Source organism: Phyllosticta citribraziliensis, assembly GCF_038025025.1.
Source record: "Phyllosticta citribraziliensis strain CPC 17464 chromosome Unknown J3D65scaffold_9, whole genome shotgun sequence".
Classification (NCBI taxonomy): Eukaryota; Fungi; Ascomycota; class Dothideomycetes; order Botryosphaeriales; family Phyllostictaceae; genus Phyllosticta; species Phyllosticta citribraziliensis.
Window position 1 is genome coordinate 1,434,527 of NW_027117346.1, and position 18,392 is coordinate 1,452,918.

Sequence of the window (18,392 nt, forward strand, 5' to 3'; positions counted from 1 at the left end):
GACCGAGACGGCGCCCACGACCGTCCGTCCCTCCCACTCCACCTCGTTCACCACCACTGACCACTCTGCTTCCCCGCGCCCTAGTTTGCAGATGCAGTCCGCTAGGGCTGTCCATTGAAAACCTCACCGTGCCATGGCCCGTCGCACCGCATGCTGCCGGTGTCTCCGCCGCGTGACGTTCGCTTCTCGTTCTCGTCGCGCAGCTTTCCGACCCTGTCGGTTGGCCCCCCCGTGCTGCACCTCGTCGACTTGGGACAGAAAAACAAACCGTACGACCTTCTCTCAGATCTTGTGGGTCCCTTGACGCGATCTTTTCATAGCCTACAGATCAAGTCAATTGCCCCAGGGGCCCTGGCCGCAGCTCTCCCCTTTTGGTCTCGACACGAGCTTCTTCCCATCTTTAGACCCTCTTCCTTTCCGTCTGGAGATCGGCCCCGTCCGCTTCGGGCATTTCGACGTCCGGGCGGCCTGACAAACTGCCCGAGTCTACTGTCCTCGACACCAAGGAACCAACCGGTCAATTTTCGGATCGCCTTCTCTCCGTCCTTGGTGCATTCCAACACACGTACTCCGCCTGGGATCTCCAATGTCTGCTTTGGGTCACGCTATCTTGTCACTACGCACGCTGCCACCTTGACGGTTGCTGCCTCATCATCTGGCAGGCGCCATAAGCCGGCCCGCTGGTGTTGTGTAAATCTGGACCTTGACTGTGGGTGACTTGTCAATCGATGACCTCAAGGCTGAATGTCTGGCTTGCTTTTGTCTGGCTGGCAACCTCGTTTCGTCACCATTCGAGACATTCACAGGGCAGAGCCTCAAGTTCATGTGCCACGGCATCAGCTCGTGCTCCATCTGGAATCGCCTTCCATGTATTGCTCATGGAAATGCAGGCGTAGTGCGCGCTAGTGCATGAACATTGCCTAGAGTAGACCACCACGAAAATAGGTTGCCTCTGGCTCATGCTTCTTGCATGAGAGGTTGCAATCATGACTTTGACGTCGATAAGGTTGGCCACCATGATGCCATTCTTAGTCCGGCTCTCTTACTCTCCGACGACTTTTGATATTTATAAGACTTGCCCTGACCTTTTGTTTCAAACAGCGTCCAGCGTTCAGTCTTCATCCGTTAACATGCATTCTGCCACACTTCTATCTCTGCTCTCTGCTTTTCAATTCTCAAATGTCAATGCTGCACCAGCTGTTCCTCATTCTCGATCCAGTTCACAACACTCGGCCCCTCTAACATCAACCCTTTCGACCCTTTTGAGGAGGTCTGATTATCATGGTCCGGCCTTGTTGAGTAGTGGAACTTCCTCACTCGAACCGGCGCTGGACCCAACAAAGAACAATGGAGCCTCCTTATGGGGCACCCTCGATGCCCCCACCTATGGAAGATACCTTCCTGCTGGAAGCTCCCGGCGCCGGGACACGCAATCAGACTTGCCCTGGGGCTCCCGTACAGCAAACGGTTCAAATCCCTACACGGATATGCCTGACACCGGAGTCACTCGATATTACGAGTTTACTGTCTCGTACTTGAATATCAGCCCCGATGGAGTCGACAAGGCTGGGCTCGTGATCAATGGCCAGTACCCTGGTCCTTTGATAGAGGCCAATTGGGGTGATTGGATTGAAGTAAAGGTAAGACCAACCAACGTCTTTTGCAACATTACTGGAACCCCGACTTACTGACCCTGTCCCAGGTCAACAACGCTCTGCCGGACGAAGGAACTGCAATCCACTGGCACGGCCTTTTGCAAAAGGAGACCGGCTGGGAAGACGGTGTACCAGCCGTTACCCAGTGCCCAATAGCGCCCAACGACACATATGTCTATCGCTTCCAGGCTGACCTGTACGGCACGAGCTTTTATCACAGTCACTACAGCAGCCAATTCCTAGGCAAGTAGCTTGACAACTCCATCCTGAACGTTCCTGAGCTGACTGAATTCAGGTGGTGCTTTTGGGCCCTTGATTATCCATGGACCCAACAATGCAGACTACGATATAGATGTTGGTCCCGTTTTGATCAACGACTGGTACCATTCAGACTACTACGAGTTTGTTGAAGAAGTTATGGCGGGTGGGGCGCCAAAGACCAACAACAATCTGATCCAAGGCCGGATGAACTATCCTTGTGCCAACACGACCGCAAAGTGTACTCCCAACGCTGGAATTTCCAAGTTTGCCTTCCAGACGGGCAAGCGTCACCGCTTGCGGCTGATTAACGGCTCTGGCGAAGGGCTCCAAAAATTCGAGATCGACAACCATACCTTGACAGTCATTGCGCAAGACTTTGTCCCAGTTGTCCCGTTCACTGTCGACTACCTCACTCTGGGACCTGGTCAGCGTGCAGACGTCGTTGTAGAAGCCACTTCCAAGCCCGGCTCTGCCGTTTGGATGAGAAGCCATTTGACCAACGACTGCTCCTTGACTGATTCCGTCTCTCCAGTGGCCGTAGCCGCCATTTACTACGACGGGGCAGACACGAACGCGATTCCCGACACAAAGAGCAGCATCACCGAAGATCAACTCAAATATTGCGGCAACGATGACCTCGACAAGAGCGAGCCGCTGTTCTCCATCACGCCAGATCCCGCACCAGCCGTCACCCTCGATGTTGACATCAAGTTCCAGTGGAACGGAACCAACAATGTGTGGACATTGAACAACCACTCTTTCCACGGCGATTACAATGCCCCAATACTCCCGGCCGCAGTTGCTGGTCAAACAAGTTTTGCTCCTGAATTGAACGTGTTCAATCTCGACACGAAGTCATCGGAATCCGAGGTCCGCGTCACGTTCTACAATCACGCCTCTTTTACCTCTCACCCCATGCATTTGCACGGAAGCGACAGCACCATTTTGTCTATTGGCGCTGGAGTCCCCGACTACGCTTCTCTCTACGCATCCAACAACACTTCCACTCTCCGCTCCCGATCAAACTCTACACAATCCTCATCTGGCTTCGTCACGTCATCAAACCGCGTCAATCCTCCGCGTCGTGATGTGATCGTCCTACCTCCAGCACCAAGCGACGATGTCCCGTCCCATCTCGTCGTCCAGTTCAAGACCGACAACCCCGGCGCGTGGGCTTGGCATTGCCACACTGCTGCTCATGTTAGCAACGGGCTCTACATGACTGTCATCCAGCGCCAGGACGAGTTGGTGGCCCGCACGAAAGGCCAGGTACCACAGGGCACTCAAGACCTCTGCAAACGCTGGAGTGATTGGTGCACTTTGGGCGAGGGCAACGGCAATAATGGCACCGTCGGGCAGATTGACTCTGGGCTGTAAGTGATGTCAAGATGCATCATCTTTCCTTTCATCTCCTCTGTCGTCTTTAGATTTTTTGGGAGGGTGATTTCCTCTCCTGTTTTTCACAAACGGCGTTTCAGTCGCCCACCTCGCCTGGAGTCTCGGAGAATCTTCCTTGTTTAGCGGCCTCTCTGTATTTGACGACCTGGCGAACATGCACGATACCACGAGCGGCTGTTTTTGCATCTTTCACTCTTTCATCCATGCCTTTGGAGGCTGCATAGGTACATGGTACATAATTACTCGTAATCATTAATGTAATTTCTGAATGCACTTTGCTTTGGGGTCTCGTTTGTCTTCTCTTCGTCCTCTTTCCTCCTCCGATCAAAAGACCAAGTGTCTTGTCTCGCTGGCTGCCAGCTTCTGCCCTTCAAATGTCCCACTGTCTTCCGCAGGTTAATGAGCATTCGCGTCCTGCAGCAGCGACAACTCGGGCAGATAGAGAAGTCAAGCTTGGCTCGCCTGCGGGGGTTCACAGCCGAGCCTCATCTTCAGGAGCCAACATTGGAGACCTGATCCTACACAGTTGGCATGATTCACATCCACGAGACACAGTCCGTGCCACAATCGCCTTAACCACCCAAATGTCTCGCTCTCCTCCTTCATAACTCCACTCAAACCTGTTTTTCTCCATTTCCAGCAACCATCCCGACACTCCATTTTCAAACATCCAGCCCGCAAAATCTCCCCCCATGACACTCACATACTACACCGTCAACAACCTCGAGGCCAGCACAGAGCAGCCAATGTGCATGATCTGCCTTGATGTACTCTCTGCGGGTGAAAGAGCCGCTAAGCATAGGGGCCCTTGCACGGCCAGAGCACACGCCAAGTGCTTGCATTCTTTCAAAAAGGCTACCGCACGCAATTGGAATCCCAGGCTCCGCTGCCGTTGTGGTTTACACATTTCTGCAAACTCGATTAAAGGACCCGCAACTCCTTTGCAGGAGCGGGGGCAACGCCAACCCGCCTCTCGCAATGCGAGGCTCCCAGAGCCCAGCCTCGCTGAATCGCCGTCGCCTACCTTTCCTCGTTGGGAGTAACAAGGGGAGAGATCTATCTATGCGCAAATCGAAGACGATGTCGCAGCGTTTATCGTTGATGTTTTGATGCTTCTTTTTCTTCTTGCCATACCTTTCGCTCTCTTCGGTCTTGCGCGATACTTGAGTAATCTGTATCTGTGACGACAGAGGAGAAGAAAAGTTCAATTCCTTTGCAATGCGTTTTCGGTTTTTCTTTTCTCGCGGCTTCAGCGTTGTTTCACTGTTTCGACTACGACCTGCTGCTAAGAGACTTGTCGTTCGCTACAATGAATGCGCTTAGGAAGCAGTCATCTGCCAACACGATCACGCTCAGGAAGCTGTATTTCATAACTACAGCTTGGCCGAGGGAGTCTCATTTCTCTCGACACTCGCTATCACTGTGGCTCTATTTCTGCCTCGACCTCGACTTTCCCACCATCCCCTCCTACGTCTGCGACCCCAGACTCCGCCGTCCCTCCGCCGCTCAAGGCGCTTCCGTCCTGCGCTGGCGAGTCCCATCCCCTCATTTCCACTCAGCAGCGGATTGCTGACGGTGGCATCTTCTGCATCTTCCCAGAGCTGCCGACCCCTTCTGAGGATCTCGAAATCCCTCTCATGGAAGGTCAAAGGGACATCTCCACCGTCGTTCTTTTTTTTTTGGCGTCTCGCTCTCCCTCATTTTTCGCTTCCTATTCAGCCGCAGAGGCCCGTCGAATGGTTCCGCAGCGTAGTTCTCGCCATCGTCAGGAGCCGATGGCGCATCTCAGGTCCGATGTTTTCTGATTGCGCCTGTTTCTCTATCCATGATGGCTGCAGCTCCGAAGGCGTTGTTTTATCGCCGCGGCAAGTTCCTGATGGAGTCGATGAGCTGCGTGCGCAGTTGAGACCCAGTGTCGGAAGTTTCGGGGCTACGTTGCTGTCCTCCAGAGTACCACGTTCTTGGTCTGTAATTGCCAAAAGCACGAGGTGCATGCAGTCTCCACTGGAATGCTGTTGAAAAGCCCAAGGCGAGCATGAATGAAAGAACAAAGCATCGCCGGTGCCAATGTGGGTAGAGGGGTTCCTGGTTTCATCCGGGAATACATCGTCGTAAAACTCGTGGGGCCGCTTGGACTCGCTCACTTGCGTTTCTTTCCACTCTTCGATCCGTTGGTGGAAACCGGGCAAGGTTTGAATGCGACGGGCGCCTTGCAACTGGACCATTGCTTGGACGCAACGGGAAAAGTGGCCCTGAGCCAACAACGTCGTCAATGACAGAAAATTTGCCACGTCCCTGTCTCCGGCGCAATTCATCGGCGTAGGGTACCAGGTCAGCTTGTACTGGCTGTCCTTGCGAAGCGAGACGATCTCCTTCCGAATTCGAGGATTGCATGCGATGGCTTGCTGGACGGTACTGAAGACCATGGTTTCAATCTTGCCGTCTAGCTCGTCGTTCAAGCTATGATTGTGCTCGTGGTAGACACACAACTCGTCACTGACCCGTTTGTCGACATTGGAGAGGAAGCGCCGGAGGTCATTGGAGTTCTTATGACCATCGTTGTCCCAGCCTTCATGGCTTTCCAGGATTCTGCGCCTTTAATTCGACCCCAAGACTTCACCTGTACTGAATATCTTGGCCCCCTTGGGAGTCGTGACGTTCTCCAGTAACTTGATCTGGGATGCGACTGGCATAACTGGCGACCGAGAGCCCTGAAAGGTAAAACCATTCTTCAAGAGGCCGTCAAAGCTGAGTCCTAGGAGGAGTAGAAGACAAATTCGTCGTTCTAAGAATGGATATCCAACGGAGGGAGGCACCAGGCGACAAGGAAGTGGCGCAAGGTGGATAGGGTGGACAGATTCGGTCAAGTTAGACTTGATGCAAGATGGCGTACGAGGAGGCTAGTTCCGAGGGTGCTGAAGGAGGATGGCGGTGGGTCGTAGAGGTTCGGTGATTGAGGTGTTGTCAGGGAGATGGCCAGGCGAATAAACACGAGAATATTGCCCTGCGATGCCGAGCAAACACAACAAATTCACCACGACGCTCTTTCCCAGTCACGCCTACGGACCGCCAACCGCCAATCGCCAACACTGGCTCCCAAACTCCGCCTGCGCCTGCGCCTGCACCTTTGCCCCCGCCTTTGCCTCTGCCGACTTTAACGCCCCACAACCCTCTCTCTTATTTCGCCTTTTCGGTCTTGACACGCGTCGTCGTGCCTTTGCCAAATCTCGCTCTTCGTCTTCGACCTCGCTGCACCGCCGCCGCTTACCCTCTCTCACCTGGGGCTTGCCGATCAGGCAGTCCCTTGTGGAAACGTCAAAATCTTGCCCTCTTTTTGACAGCTCCTTGCTCTCGACCTCCGCCGTACCTTGAGAAATGTCGAGCACGCCACCCGAAAGCTGGCGCATGGAGCGTCGCCTAGATGCACCTCCAGGTGGCAGAAACGCTTCTTCTCTTGTGGTCTTCCAGGGTTGGTACAGACACTTCAACGTCGATGTTGTCTGTGGCAGGGATAAGCTCTCATCGGGCGAAGAATATTCGATTCAATTGTCATTCAACACATCTCCACTCCAATCATACATCGAACTCCGCCTGAACTTGAGGCCAAGACAGTCCAATGTCGACGAAACGCTCACAGCACGGTTTCTGACATACCTCGATAAGGATCATGGCGACAATTTTGGCCCAGACAGGGTAGCTCATACCTTTACTGGACCACATGGTACCTTGCCCCCTGGCCCCTTCAACTTTGGACGGTCGATATTCGACTTGGTATACTCGCAATATCTGGGCAGTCCTGCCAGCCAAGTGGTAAGAATCCCAGTGAGACTCGGAGCATCTGAGGCTTAGTGAGGAAGTTTCGTTGTGTACGCCGCGAATTTTGCTTTCAGACCTCATTCTCTATCTCAACCAGGCTTTTCTAATAAGGCATAGATTCAGCTTCCCGAGGGAGAAGCCGAGAAGTGTGTGGTATTTTCCTGGAAGAGCCAGCACTGCGCCCGGATGGCTTTTAGTCGTCCAACTCAACACCTGAGTCCCTCTACGACCTTGGCCGTTCAAAAGTTTGTGGCCATCATCGACAATGCCATAAACCAGGGACAGGACATCCATGCTCTGGTCAAGTCGCCGAACCGACGGCTCAACACCTCTTTTCAGTTCTTCGTGTCCTTGCCTTCTCCAACACCGGTATCATATTGGCCTTGGATGCGCCGATTGATCCACGAACGCAAGGCCGAGTCGGGGGAAGAGTTGTTTGAGTTTTCCGCGCGCACCTTCGAGCTGCATGAGGAGTACATTGACATGGCATTGGCGATGAGGAAAGGGACTTGGTACAAGGCCCCCGGCGCGCTGCTCATTCCTGACCCGCTTAACATTGAACGTCTGCCACAAGTCATTCGTTTCAATGACGAACGCCAGTACCTGGCGTATGTACTTGGGGGCCATGCATATGAATACCAGGCGGAACAGATGCGAGTCGCCAATTTCAGCACCGGGACGCACACTTGCGCGGTCTACCCCCACAAAGGCGGTTCCTCAAAGTACGTCATACTACTCAGCATCCGCCCCGGCTTGGAATCCCAAGGAAAGTCTAGTTCGGTAGCTTTGATGGCGCTCGAGTCGGATGAGCACACCCTTCCACAGGTTGGAGAGCGCGTCCTCATGGACATTACCGTGGATGCCGAGAACGGCCAAGAAGCATGGACTGGAGCTGTCATCAAAGTCCCGAAGCCTTACTTGAAAGAGGGCTGTAATGTTGCAATTGCCGCTGAACGTCCACCTTTCAAGGATGGGTGGGTGTTAGAACCAGACACCTACCAAGCCGACTTCTTCTTCGGACACCACGGCCAGTCGCCCTCGCCAGTTCGCACTCGACTCATTGAATTCATGACATTTCCTCCAAAAGACCATATGTGGCTCTTCAAACTGCTTCTCGCTCACGACAACTTTGGCAAAAATCTCATCAAGTCTATAATCAAGCCTGAGGTGCTGTCAAAGATCAACGAAAGGTGCGCCGCCCGCGGTTTAAACGCGGAACAAAAGCAAGCCGTCATGCAGTACTTTAGCCAAAAGATCTCTCTCGTGGTCGGTCCCGGAGGCACGGGCAAGTCTACTTTGGTTGACACAATCGTTGAAATTGAGGCAAGCTTAGAGACCCGGCTGTGGGTCTGCACCGAGAGCAACACTGCTGTAGACGTGCTAGCCGCAAAGTTCATTCGCACCAGGAATGAGGCCAACCCACACCGCTTCTTCCGCGTTAGGACAATGTTTGACGAGAAGCTTAGCGACGACAAGGACGTTGGACAGCTTACCGCTGTCGCACAGGGATTTTCCGACGAAGACAAGGAGGTCCAGGAAATTCTCAAGCGCCTGGCTACTGGGGACGACTCTGTCAGACCAATGTCCCTCGATCGAGCCATTAGGGAGCGCCTCCACGCCTTGAAGTCCGGAAATCACTTCAAATCCTGGTACGATGATGAAGCTGAACATCTAGACGCGTTGAACAATGCACGCGTAGATATTACTCGGCCAAGCCCTCAAGGAGTTGCCAGCCCTAGCGTGGAGGATCTACGTTCCGCTGAGCACAAGGCTCTTAGGAAGCTGCAAAACATGTATCTTCGTCTTGCCAACGGCGTGTTCTCAACCGCCGCCACTGCCTCAGGACCGCTTTTGCGGGGCTTCAAGCCCAGAGGCCTGATTATGGACGAGGCTTCTCAATTCAACGAAGCATCGGCTTTGGCTGCCATACTCCATGCCCTCAATGGTGGCAAGCTGGAACGCATTCTGCTGATTGGTGATCATCACCAGCTGCCCCCAACGACAACCGCAATCAGAAATCCATTCTCGCTCAACTCAAGGTCTTCGCTTTTTGAACGCCTAATCCTCGCAGGAACGCCCCATCTGCAGTTGAGGGAGCAATTTCGTATGCATCCCTCAATCTCTGACGTGGTCAACAAGACCATTTACGGTGGTACGCTTATCGACCATCCGTCGACGTTGTCACGCCCGGGGGTCGACCAGTTCAAAGGATTTGTCCAAGCTCTTGCGAAAGAATGCAGAACCACTGCATCCAAGGAAAGCTGTGCGGTCGTCATCTCTCCTACCAAGTCTAATGATGAGCCTCCAAGGTACCCATGGGGCCCGCGCAAGGTACATGGGTCGACGTCTTTTCACAACGCCCAAACGGCGGCGATAACCATGCACCTGTGCTACCTCCTCATCTCCAAGTTCAAGTTCAAGGCGCAGGACATCCTGATTGACGCCTTTTACGCCGACCAAGTCAAATTCTACAAGGCTCTCTTCGCAGGATTCCCTGCATTCAATGGCATTGGCTTCAGCACTGTTGATGGATCGCAGGGGCAAGAAGCGAACATAGTCATCGTTGATTGCGTGATACTTGGGCGGGTAGTACCCGGTGGAAACATGGGCTTTCTTGGTGGTGAGACGCATCGGTTCAACGTTGGCATGAGCAGAGCCCGAATTGGTCGCATCACGCTGTGTCATGAGAGGTTCGCCGATATCAGCGATAGCCCCTGCTGGAAGACTCTTCTCCTTGATGCTCAACGGGACCATTGCCTCTTCCAAGACACGTACTTCCATAGGGATTTCGAGGTCACAGACTTCAATATACGCTTCAAGGACGTTTCGACCAACTACGGCAAAAGGACGCAGATCGGCCACCGTAACAGGACGAAATATCAGCCTACCCAGCCCCTCCAGCGATCAACAACGTTGAACAGCAGCACGAGCCAGTTGGATCACGCTAAGAAGACCTTCGCCGACCTTACTGGAGCTGATGCGGTTACCGTGGTGGAGTACCTTGAGGCTACAGGAGGCGACCTTGCCCACGCCGTCAACCGGTACTTTGAGGACTTTCCTGGTGCTTTTCAGGGCGAAGGTGAAGAGATCGAGAGAGTTGATGGCCAAGTCAATGCTACAGGCTCTGACTCTGACCTTGTCATCTGTCCCGACCCCGGCCACGGCCTCACCGACCAAGTTGGAGAGAGTGAGGAGGCTGAGGAAGCCGAGAGAGTCTTGAAATCTCCTCGGCCTATCACCCTATCTGGCGAGATCCTCGCAGCTGTTCCTGGTGCTGCTGCTGCTGCCTCAAGTCCGAAGAGTTCAGTGGAGCCTGGATGTGGAGAAAGTTATGGCACGGTCTCGCGCGCAGAACACGAAGCACTCAAGAAGGAGAACCGACAGCTTCGCAAAGACCTTGAAGATCTTCGAGCAGATTATGAGCAGTCTGCGGCGAACTTCGAAGAGGTTTTAGCCACGATCATGGACTCGCTCAATAAAAGGTAAAGGGATGGAGATCAGTGTAACAAAGCACTTGGAATACAAATCAATGGTTACTATGCCGTTCAGTCTTGAAAACAAGGTTTGCAAGTCTGATTGCTGTGTTAATTGCGCGAAATGGTGCCGGTTTGGACACTCAGCTACTGGCCCCCACAGAGGGGCAAAAGCGAGGTACCAACGTCGTCCAATCCTTGTGATAATTCTAGGTTATCTCCGTTCCAATGTCCAAAAAGACCTTGTAGTCTCGCGCTCTCTTGCCGTCAGCCGAGCACCGAAGAAAGTTTCTATGGATTCCATGTATTTTGATGGTTGAATAAGTCTTGCTACCTGCTGAAAGACCTTGCACGCTTTGCGCGTAAACCCCCAGGCACCACCTGGCAAAGTAAGCCCCCGACCAACCAGTCTCGACAAAGAGCCCTGTTTTTGCCCTCGGCGTACAAGCATCACTGAGCGGACGCTTGACGTAGACGGCTCGGTGGGCTGCAGTCTTTGCCGTAGTGGTCGCGGTCGGCGTCCTTCAAATCCTCAAGGCAAATTTCGAAGCTCCTCTGCAACCGAGACTCGATATTCGCAACGTACTTGTTCCACTCCGTCTGGTCATCCGCGAAAGCCTGGCGGACAATCCTCTGGACTGGAGCAGCGTCCCAGGAGAGACGGCCCATGACTGCATCTCCAAGGGGTCCAACGTTGGTCAAGTGCCGAGACAATGGACTGGGGTAGTACTCGTCGTCTATGAACCTTTCGCCGGCAAGGCTCTTCGGAATCGAAAAGCACGCGAGAGACTTCTTCAGCTCCGCGTATGTGGGGCCGACATTTGTGCCCTCCAGAGTACCCTGCGCCTTGTCTGTGATTGCGAGCAGCACCAGGTGCATGACGTGTCCGCAGGCTTCAGGGTGGATCTTCCAAGGGGAGTTCGCATGCAAGAACTCGACGTGACCAGTCTCGCGCATGGTCGTAATTCTATCAGTTTTGTCGAGGATTTCGCAACAGTAATCATGGGTGCAATAGTCCTCTTCGGTCATACCATCCCGATCCTTCACTTCCTGGAGCCGTTTACGAAAGGCAGGCATAGTCTCCATCATCCAGTCTGCATGCAACTGGACCAGGGCGTGCACACAGCTCGAAAAGTGACCCTGGTCCAGCAGGTCGCCTGAAGTGAGAAAGCTGGATATCCTTTTGTGTTGAGTGAATATCGGCGTAGGGTACCAAATGAGCCTGTACTGTCCATCCTTGCGAAGAGAGACGATAGCTTTCCAGAGTCTGGGGTTGCATGCCACGAACTGTTGAGTCAAGGCGAAGGTAGCGTTGATCAGTATAGAGATCGTGGGGCCGACGATAGTCTTGAAGTGATTCTCGAAGATCTCGATTTCCTCCTCAATGACTACTCCCACTTTGTTGATGGTGTCGTGGAGCCCGTCGAATTCGGCGTAGCCATCTCTCTCCCAATCTGGGTGAGCCGCAATCATCCGCTGCCTCTCGGATGAGCTCAGGACATACTCCTCAGTGACAACTGGCGCGGCCTGCTGGTGGTGGGCTTCTTGATGAAAGTCCATGGTTCATTGTCCTTCAACGGGTCAAGACGCGGCTGTTCCGGGGTTCAAGGCATGCGATTGTTCCCGAGAGTCGAGGTCGAAGATTTCGGTGGCCTTGGAGTGCCGGAGTATGTGATTGCGAAGGTTGTAAGACGGAGAAGGGCGGGGAGGAACGGTGGGAGGAAGAGAAAAGAAAGTTTGGAAGAGTGCTGCAGCGAACACGAAGCATTAGCAAGGGCACAGTCCAAAAGCCTGATGCTGGAATTACCAAAATCCAAGCGCCTCGCGAAGCCACAAAGTGGACGGCGCAAATGTGTGGCCAACGGCAGCTCCAGTGGGTAGCCGAAGATGGAAAAGGACTCAAATGTCGTCTGGAAGAAGATGCAGCCGTCAGCAATCCACCGATGGGTAGAAATGAAGGGTCGACTAACGAGCGCAGGACGGAAGCGCCGTGAGCGGCGGAGGGGCGGAGGAGTGTAGGTCTGCAGACGCAGAGAGACGGAAGAGCCCGAGCTCGCAAGTGGAGGGAGCAGGTGTGGATGCGGAGCCTGGGCCCGCGGATGAAGGTCGAGGTGAGGAGTGGGTGGTGGAGAGGAAAGGTTGAAGCAGAACGGGCTGGAAACAAACACTCAGATCATAGACCACCGCCGGCACCATTGCTTGCACCGCAACCGCACTGCACTGCCGTGGCACTGCCAAAGGCAGTGACGTGCAAGAAAGGCCGCCGGGGCGTCGCTCACGCGATATTGGACAACTCGCAACCTTTCAGAAGTGCAGCAGATTCTGACGGTTCAAAATCCAGGATTGATTTTCTTTCTTTCTTTCTCAAGAGGCAGGTATCCGTTACAAATTCAACGCTTGCGCGGTATGCAGGTGTATAGAGAGGACTTGACGAAATGGAATTTCCGTAGCTTGTCTGCTTGATCCATGCAGACCGTCTCGAATGCTCCCAAATCTGCGTAACAACGCGGCCACTGGCTACGCCGTGAAGGGAGCAGAAACAAGCAAAAATAAAAGGTAGAAGCAGGAAACTCGCGAGAATGCGATCCAGAACCAGCATGAAAGATCATTATTACTTACGTGCTCCCGTACATGCTACTTACATCCCAGCCCACTGCCGTGCCAACTACGCCGGGGGTCCCAGGATGAGCGGCAACGGTCCGCCGGGGACAATGCCGCTGCCGCTGACAGCGGCGTACCCTCTTCTGAAGCTATCAAAATCCGTCGACGTCTTGAAGGCGCCACCGCGGGTCCTCTCGCTCTCGTCCCAGTACAGTGTGCGCAGCCAGCGGTCGATGAGAGGGTAATCGTGACGAATCATCTTGAGGTTGCACTTGAACAGCGTGTAGTAAGCGCTGTCGAAGCGTACAATGGTTGGGAAAAGACGAATGTCGGCCTCGGTAATGTGCGCGCCAAAAAGATACGGACCAGACGACTTTCCGAGATGAGCTTCCAGCCGGTCGAAAGCTGCAAACAGCGGGCCTATGTTGGCGTCGTATGCCGCTTGTGAGGCGGCGAATCCAATCTTGTACACGCCGTTGTTGATTTCACTGTAGACCCACTCGTTCATGGCGTCAATGGAGGGGCGCAGGGAGGGCGGATAGAGCCCGGCGTCGCCTTTTGTGTCCTCGCGCAAGTGGTCTGGCAGCAGCTTGTCAAACGCGCTGTAGAACATGCGGATGATCTCGCTAGACTCGTTGTTGACAATGGTCTCGTTCTTCTTATCCCAGAGCGTGGGTACCGTCACCCGTCCGACATATTCCGGATCCGCCTTGTTGTAGAACTCGCGTAGGTATCTGAAGCCGTACAGAGGGTCCTTGGTTTTCTCAAATGTCCAGCCTTTGCCCGGCCCGAATTCCATCCCGTCGAGTTCTATCAGCTGGATTATGTCCTCCAGGCCCTTGATCTGGCGCACGATGACGGTCCGGTGAGCCCACGGACAACCGCGATGCCAAAGCAATGCGTATCGGTCTTTTTCGGGCGCGAACTGTGGTGAGGGGATCTGGTGGCGGAATGTCGATTGCGCCCTTCTGAAATGGCCGTCACCGTCAGCCTGGCGCTGGGCGGCGGTCAGCGGTTGACCATGATGATGTGGGGTTGGGATTTCGTACCATGATGTCGCCTTCTTTGTGGACGTTGGATTGTGACATGATAGAGCGGTATTCGGAGCCTTGGCTACAGAAATCGAGTCGGGCAAGTGGTGATGAATTGGAGGATGAGGCCTACAAGCGCGGTAAGTAGTCTTTCATATCTAGGGCCAAGTTGCAAGGGTCAGGTCGGAGCCTGGTCGCAAGTCGGGGTAGGGCTGGTAGGATGTTTCGGGCTCGCGCTTAGGTTGATGCCGGGTATAGCCGTTCTTCTTGGCCTTTGCTCAGGTGTGCGAATCATCGGGGCGTTTTGGGCTCGGATGGGATGGACATGGGACTGAGTGAGGTGACTTGGGGTACGGTCCGGTTCGGTAGCGGGGAAGCCCGCAAAATGCACCGCCACGCCCGGACGTCGGCCTCCGGCGTCGAAACTGGAAACCCAGGCCGCAGGCCATCGCTGTTCATCACCTCACTTCTTGCGAAACCACTGCCTTTTGATTCGCTCTCTGTCGCAACAACAACAACGGCCTCAGGTTACAAGACGAAACCGCTCCTCCTTCATCAAGAATTGCACTTGCTTCCGAGTAATCAGAGTTTTGCTCCGCCTGCAATCTTCACTCCACCAATCCGGCCTTCCTTGAACTCTGTGGCCATTTGACCAAACGTCATCCATTCAACTCCCTCGTGTTTGTTGATGTAATCGATGATTCTACAGAGGTCAACAAGCACGTTTCCAACCCCACTTCAGCTGCTCACCTTTCATGCATCAGAATATTCTGCGGCTTTCCAGAGACCTGCGGGTGGATGCTCATTGGGAACAGGAAAACATCATGCTCTCGGTACGCAAAGTCAAACTGCTCCATCCACAACTTTTCAACGACCGACGTGTCGACAAATCCATGCTGGTTTGGTGGTCAGTCACAATAGGTCATGGACAAAGGATCCCGTACCGCTGGAGATCCGGGCTTTGCTTGAAGCGGAGGCCAGTCGTCCTGCAGGAAGGATCAGCCCAGACACTCTCCTCACAATCAGACCAACCGACCAGATGCCAGTTTGAAGAAATCTCGACAACTTGACTCGCCCGGAGCGTTGTCATCGGCTTCATCCAACTCTTCGCTTCCTTCCTGAGGTCGACATTTACCCACTCATGACTGGAGTCGGGAGCCCAGTATGCCATGAAGTCGTGGTGCATGAATGAATGATCGAAAAGAATGCCGAGCTCTTGCAACTGTGGAATCAGCTCTTTACTGGTGAACCACATTGGCGCCGTGTACCCAAGCGGCTTCTTTCCGGTAAACTTGGTCAAGATATTGATTGACTTCGTTAGTGTGTCATACTGCTGCTGCGCAGTCAATTGGCCTGGTGCCCTGGCCTCTTTTCAGCACGCAGTTCACATTGGCCATGGATTGACCGACTCATGAGTGTAGCCGTGGAGCCCAATCTCATGCCCAGCATCGCGGACTTTGGCCATCTGCTCTGGAAACGACTCGACTGTGTGCCCTGGAACGAACCACGTCGCTTTGATTCCGTTTTTTTCGAACAATTTGAGCAGTCGGTCAACACCAACAGTGGCACCATATATTCCTCGAGAAACGTTTGTTGGATCTGCTGCTGACCCATCGCCTGTGTTGATCCTGAGAACAGGTTAGTATTCTGAGCCTCGCAATGAATGGACTTTATACCAATGGGCAACGGCGTCAACATCGACTGAAGCATCATCAGCGACGGCACACAACGAGGTTGCCGAGTTGCTCACTGCCATATCCTACCAGCACTCTTTTGTTTGGCATTTTGGAGATTCCTTGAATCGGAGTGTGTCGACAAGAGAACTCATCACTGATTTCAGCTACGTTGCTGTCGATTTGCGACCCCGCAGATAATCAGAAGCTTAACAAACTCAGCAAGAGACTACGTCATGCATGCTGCGCTAACCAGTCGAGGCTTGGTAGCAAAAGACGTGGCATGCGAAATCCAACAAGATTCTGCGAGTGGGGTCTGTTGAAGCGTACGACTACTCCTTGATGGGCCGCCCCTAAACGACTTTTGCGACCAAGCCTCACATCACGAAATCCTGTCGGTTCGGCGTCCCACCAACTCCGACCAAAGGTCAGTAATCAACGGCCGTCTTGACGTTTTGCGAACAGGGTGCATCGCCGTGGCCAAATGCGGCTAGCCTGGTTCGGAAAGAGTGTGGATCGCGCCGAGGATTGATAGGTGGGGTTTATCTCGAGGCCGAATGCGAGACTTGCCTCGAAAGTCGTGACAAATACAACCAAATGTCTGGAGACAGGCCATGTGCTGGAAAGCCTTTGCATTCTTAAATCTCTGAATGGTTTGAATGCCGCGACTATCTACAGCTCCGAAAAGCTTAACTGCCTCGTATCAGCTATCCGCAAAGACTTTCGGGTCTCCAAGCTCCCTTTCTGCGCCACGACATTGCTGTGGCTGCTGGCGGGGCTGAGTAAGAGCTCGATGACGATAAGCGGGGTAGCACTGTCTGTCGTGATTGCTCTTCGTCGAGCGATCTCATAAACTACACAGATTGTCGTCGAAGCGGAATCGACTCTAACGCTTGAAACTTGTAGAAGGCGCCAAAGCATCGGAAAATTAACAGTGGTCAATACATCGAAAGAGAAGGATTGACTCCTCTGCTAGTCAAAATGCTTCGAATACACTGCGAGGGCACGCCCTATGAAGTCAGTCATTCCAGCCTGAAACAAACCCCAACTAACGTCTTCCAGATTGGATATACACATGGCAGCAAAGCAGCGGAATCGGTCCGCGGCAGCCTCAAATTCTACGCCTCCATGTTCCAGGAGACGGCGAAGCTCTCGTGGTCAGAAGTGAGGGAGACGGCTCTCGAATTCTTGCCTTACATTGAGGAAAACTGTCCCGACTTTGTCGAAGAGATGCGCGGCATCGCCGATGGGACGGGCAATGGGACCACTCTTGCCGACATTGTTGCGCTCAATGTGCGTACCGAAATCGCATTCGGCCTATTCAGCGACGGCTGCACGATGCTGGCATGGCACACGGCAGGAGCTAGCGGCAACAAAAAGGCGTTCATAGCCCAGAACTGGGACTGGCGGGCCGCGCAGTCCGGGAACCTGGTTTGCTTGACAGTCAAAGCGCCAGGCAAGCCCGTCTTGCACACACTGACCGAGGCTGGGTTGCTCGCTAAGGTTGGTTTCAATTCGAATGGAGTCGGTGTCACTCTGAATGCAATCAGGGCGCTCGGAGTCTCCCGAAACCGCCTGCCCACCCATCTAGCGCTGCGGACGGCACTGGAGAGCCGTTCCGTTGCCGGATTCCGCGCGACGCTTGATAGTCTGGGCGGCTGCGCGGCGGCCTGCACGATTGGTGTGGCGGACCGCGACGAAGCCGTCTCTCTGGAGTGCAGCGCGTTCGACATCGTGGCGTTGCGGCCAGAGTCGCTCAAGGCCGGCTCTTCGTCGTTTCTCGCACACACCAACCATTATGTCCTTCCGCATGCGCAGGGCGTGGCCGAGATACCCTATCTTGAGGACAGTCGACCGCGGCTGGCGCGCGTGCGCGAGTTGTGCGAGGGCCTGGCGTGGGGACGCCAGGAGCCAACCGTGAACGGACTGCGAGTCGTTTTTGGTGACGAAAAGGGGAGACCATTTGCTATTAACCGGTAAGTCTCCGCATGACTATTTTGAGCGTTGCTGATGTCTTCTTTTCCAGTGGCGGCGACAAGGAGGGCGATGTTCTCAGAAATACAGAAGGCTCAGTGACGCTGTTCAATGTCATCATGGATCTAGTCGCGAGGCGCGCGTGGGTCAAGGTTGGGAGACCGACGGAAGGAGGCGACGACTTTGAATTGGGATTTGAATGAGATGGTTTGGAGAGTATGTGGTTGTGTATCAATTGACCGGACATGTTAGCAATAAGCTTTCGATCAGGAGTTGGGGAGTTTTGGTCTCTGGTGCAACAAGACCGACAAAGCGCGTAGCTCATCCACCTTATCAGCCTCTCCGCCTGCATATAAGGAGCATCCGTCCACTGCTGCGGATGAAATAGGGAGCAGTCGTCCGCTGCCTGTACCACAACCAGACCGCAGCAGCTGTTCACCACCACCGCTCGCCGGATGAATATCATTCCTCTCGACACCCACTTTGACACGACGTCTCTCATTCTTCCAG

The 18,392-nt window shown here is 53.8% G+C and overlaps 7 protein-coding genes across 7 annotated transcripts; 3 read left to right on the forward strand and 4 right to left on the reverse strand.

The window, feature by feature from the left end:
- Positions 1-1,487: 1,487 nt before the first annotated feature.
- On the forward strand, positions 1,488-3,293 carry J3D65DRAFT_669900 (laccase-1 precursor; the record flags this gene model as incomplete). The annotated part of the gene is made up of 3 exons (XM_066803239.1): positions 1,488-1,640; positions 1,703-1,874; positions 1,951-3,293. 3 exons carry the CDS (start codon positions 1,488-1,490, stop codon positions 3,291-3,293), a joined length of 1,668 nt encoding a protein of 555 aa, XP_066653262.1.
- A 1,736-nt stretch (positions 3,294-5,029) lies between these two features.
- On the reverse strand, positions 5,030-6,007 carry J3D65DRAFT_669901 (uncharacterized protein; the record flags this gene model as incomplete). Its single annotated transcript, XM_066803240.1, has 2 exons — positions 5,030-5,883; positions 5,941-6,007. The coding sequence occupies 2 exons, from the start codon at positions 6,005-6,007 to the stop codon at positions 5,030-5,032; spliced, it is 921 nt and encodes a 306-aa protein (XP_066653263.1).
- Positions 6,008-6,689: 682 nt separating this feature from the next.
- On the forward strand, positions 6,690-10,616 carry J3D65DRAFT_660603 (uncharacterized protein; the record flags this gene model as incomplete). The annotated part of the gene is made up of 2 exons (XM_066802577.1): positions 6,690-7,124; positions 7,248-10,616. The coding sequence occupies 2 exons, from the start codon at positions 6,690-6,692 to the stop codon at positions 10,614-10,616; spliced, it is 3,804 nt and encodes a 1,267-aa protein (XP_066653264.1).
- A 27-nt stretch (positions 10,617-10,643) lies between these two features.
- J3D65DRAFT_660604 (uncharacterized protein) lies at positions 10,644-12,532 on the reverse strand. The gene is made up of 2 exons (XM_066802578.1): positions 12,411-12,532; positions 10,644-12,351 (listed from the first exon to the last, which is right to left on the reverse strand). The coding sequence occupies exon 2, from the start codon at positions 12,161-12,163 to the stop codon at positions 11,054-11,056; it is 1,110 nt and encodes a 369-aa protein (XP_066653265.1). The 5' UTR covers positions 12,164-12,351; positions 12,411-12,532; the 3' UTR covers positions 10,644-11,053.
- A 478-nt stretch (positions 12,533-13,010) lies between these two features.
- On the reverse strand, positions 13,011-14,621 carry J3D65DRAFT_632811 (glutathione transferase). Its single transcript, XM_066801059.1, has 2 exons — positions 14,254-14,621; positions 13,011-14,201 (listed from the first exon to the last, which is right to left on the reverse strand). Exons 1-2 carry the CDS (start codon positions 14,290-14,292, stop codon positions 13,269-13,271), a joined length of 972 nt encoding a protein of 323 aa, XP_066653266.1. The 5' UTR covers positions 14,293-14,621; the 3' UTR covers positions 13,011-13,268.
- J3D65DRAFT_632813 (glucose 1-dehydrogenase) lies at positions 14,622-16,286 on the reverse strand. The gene is made up of 7 exons (XM_066801060.1): positions 15,986-16,286; positions 15,912-15,936; positions 15,645-15,863; positions 15,272-15,596; positions 15,180-15,221; positions 14,986-15,131; positions 14,622-14,938 (listed from the first exon to the last, which is right to left on the reverse strand). The coding sequence occupies exons 1-7, from the start codon at positions 16,017-16,019 to the stop codon at positions 14,818-14,820; spliced, it is 912 nt and encodes a 303-aa protein (XP_066653267.1). The 5' UTR covers positions 16,020-16,286; the 3' UTR covers positions 14,622-14,817.
- Positions 16,287-16,889: 603 nt separating this feature from the next.
- Positions 16,890-18,085, forward strand: J3D65DRAFT_669906 (isopenicillin-N N-acyltransferase; the record flags this gene model as incomplete). The annotated part of the gene is made up of 3 exons (XM_066803241.1): positions 16,890-16,925; positions 16,971-17,884; positions 17,935-18,085. 3 exons carry the CDS (start codon positions 16,890-16,892, stop codon positions 18,083-18,085), a joined length of 1,101 nt encoding a protein of 366 aa, XP_066653268.1.
- Positions 18,086-18,392: the final 307 nt, after the last annotated feature.

Excerpts from the sequence above, each read along its gene's own strand:
- J3D65DRAFT_660604 (XM_066802578.1), bottom strand. The coding sequence starts at position 12,163 with ATGGACTTTCATCAAGAAGCCCACCACCAGCAGGCCGCGCCAGTTGTC.
- J3D65DRAFT_632811 (XM_066801059.1), bottom strand. The coding sequence starts at position 14,292 with ATGTCACAATCCAACGTCCACAAAGAAGGCGACATCATG. Across the intron at positions 14,202-14,253 it reads ACAAAGAAGGCGACATCATG|CGCCAGGCTGACGGTGACGG; the intron begins GTACGAAATCCC and ends ACCGCCGCCCAG.
- J3D65DRAFT_632813 (XM_066801060.1), bottom strand. The coding sequence starts at position 16,019 with ATGCCAAACAAAAGAGTGCTGGTAGGATATGGCA. Across the intron at positions 15,597-15,644 it reads CTCCACGGCTACACTCATGA|GGCACCAGGCCAATTGACTG; the intron begins GTCGGTCAATCC and ends AAAAGAGGCCAG. Across the intron at positions 15,132-15,179 it reads CAAAGCCCGGATCTCCAGCG|CATGGATTTGTCGACACGTC; the intron begins GTACGGGATCCT and ends CCACCAAACCAG.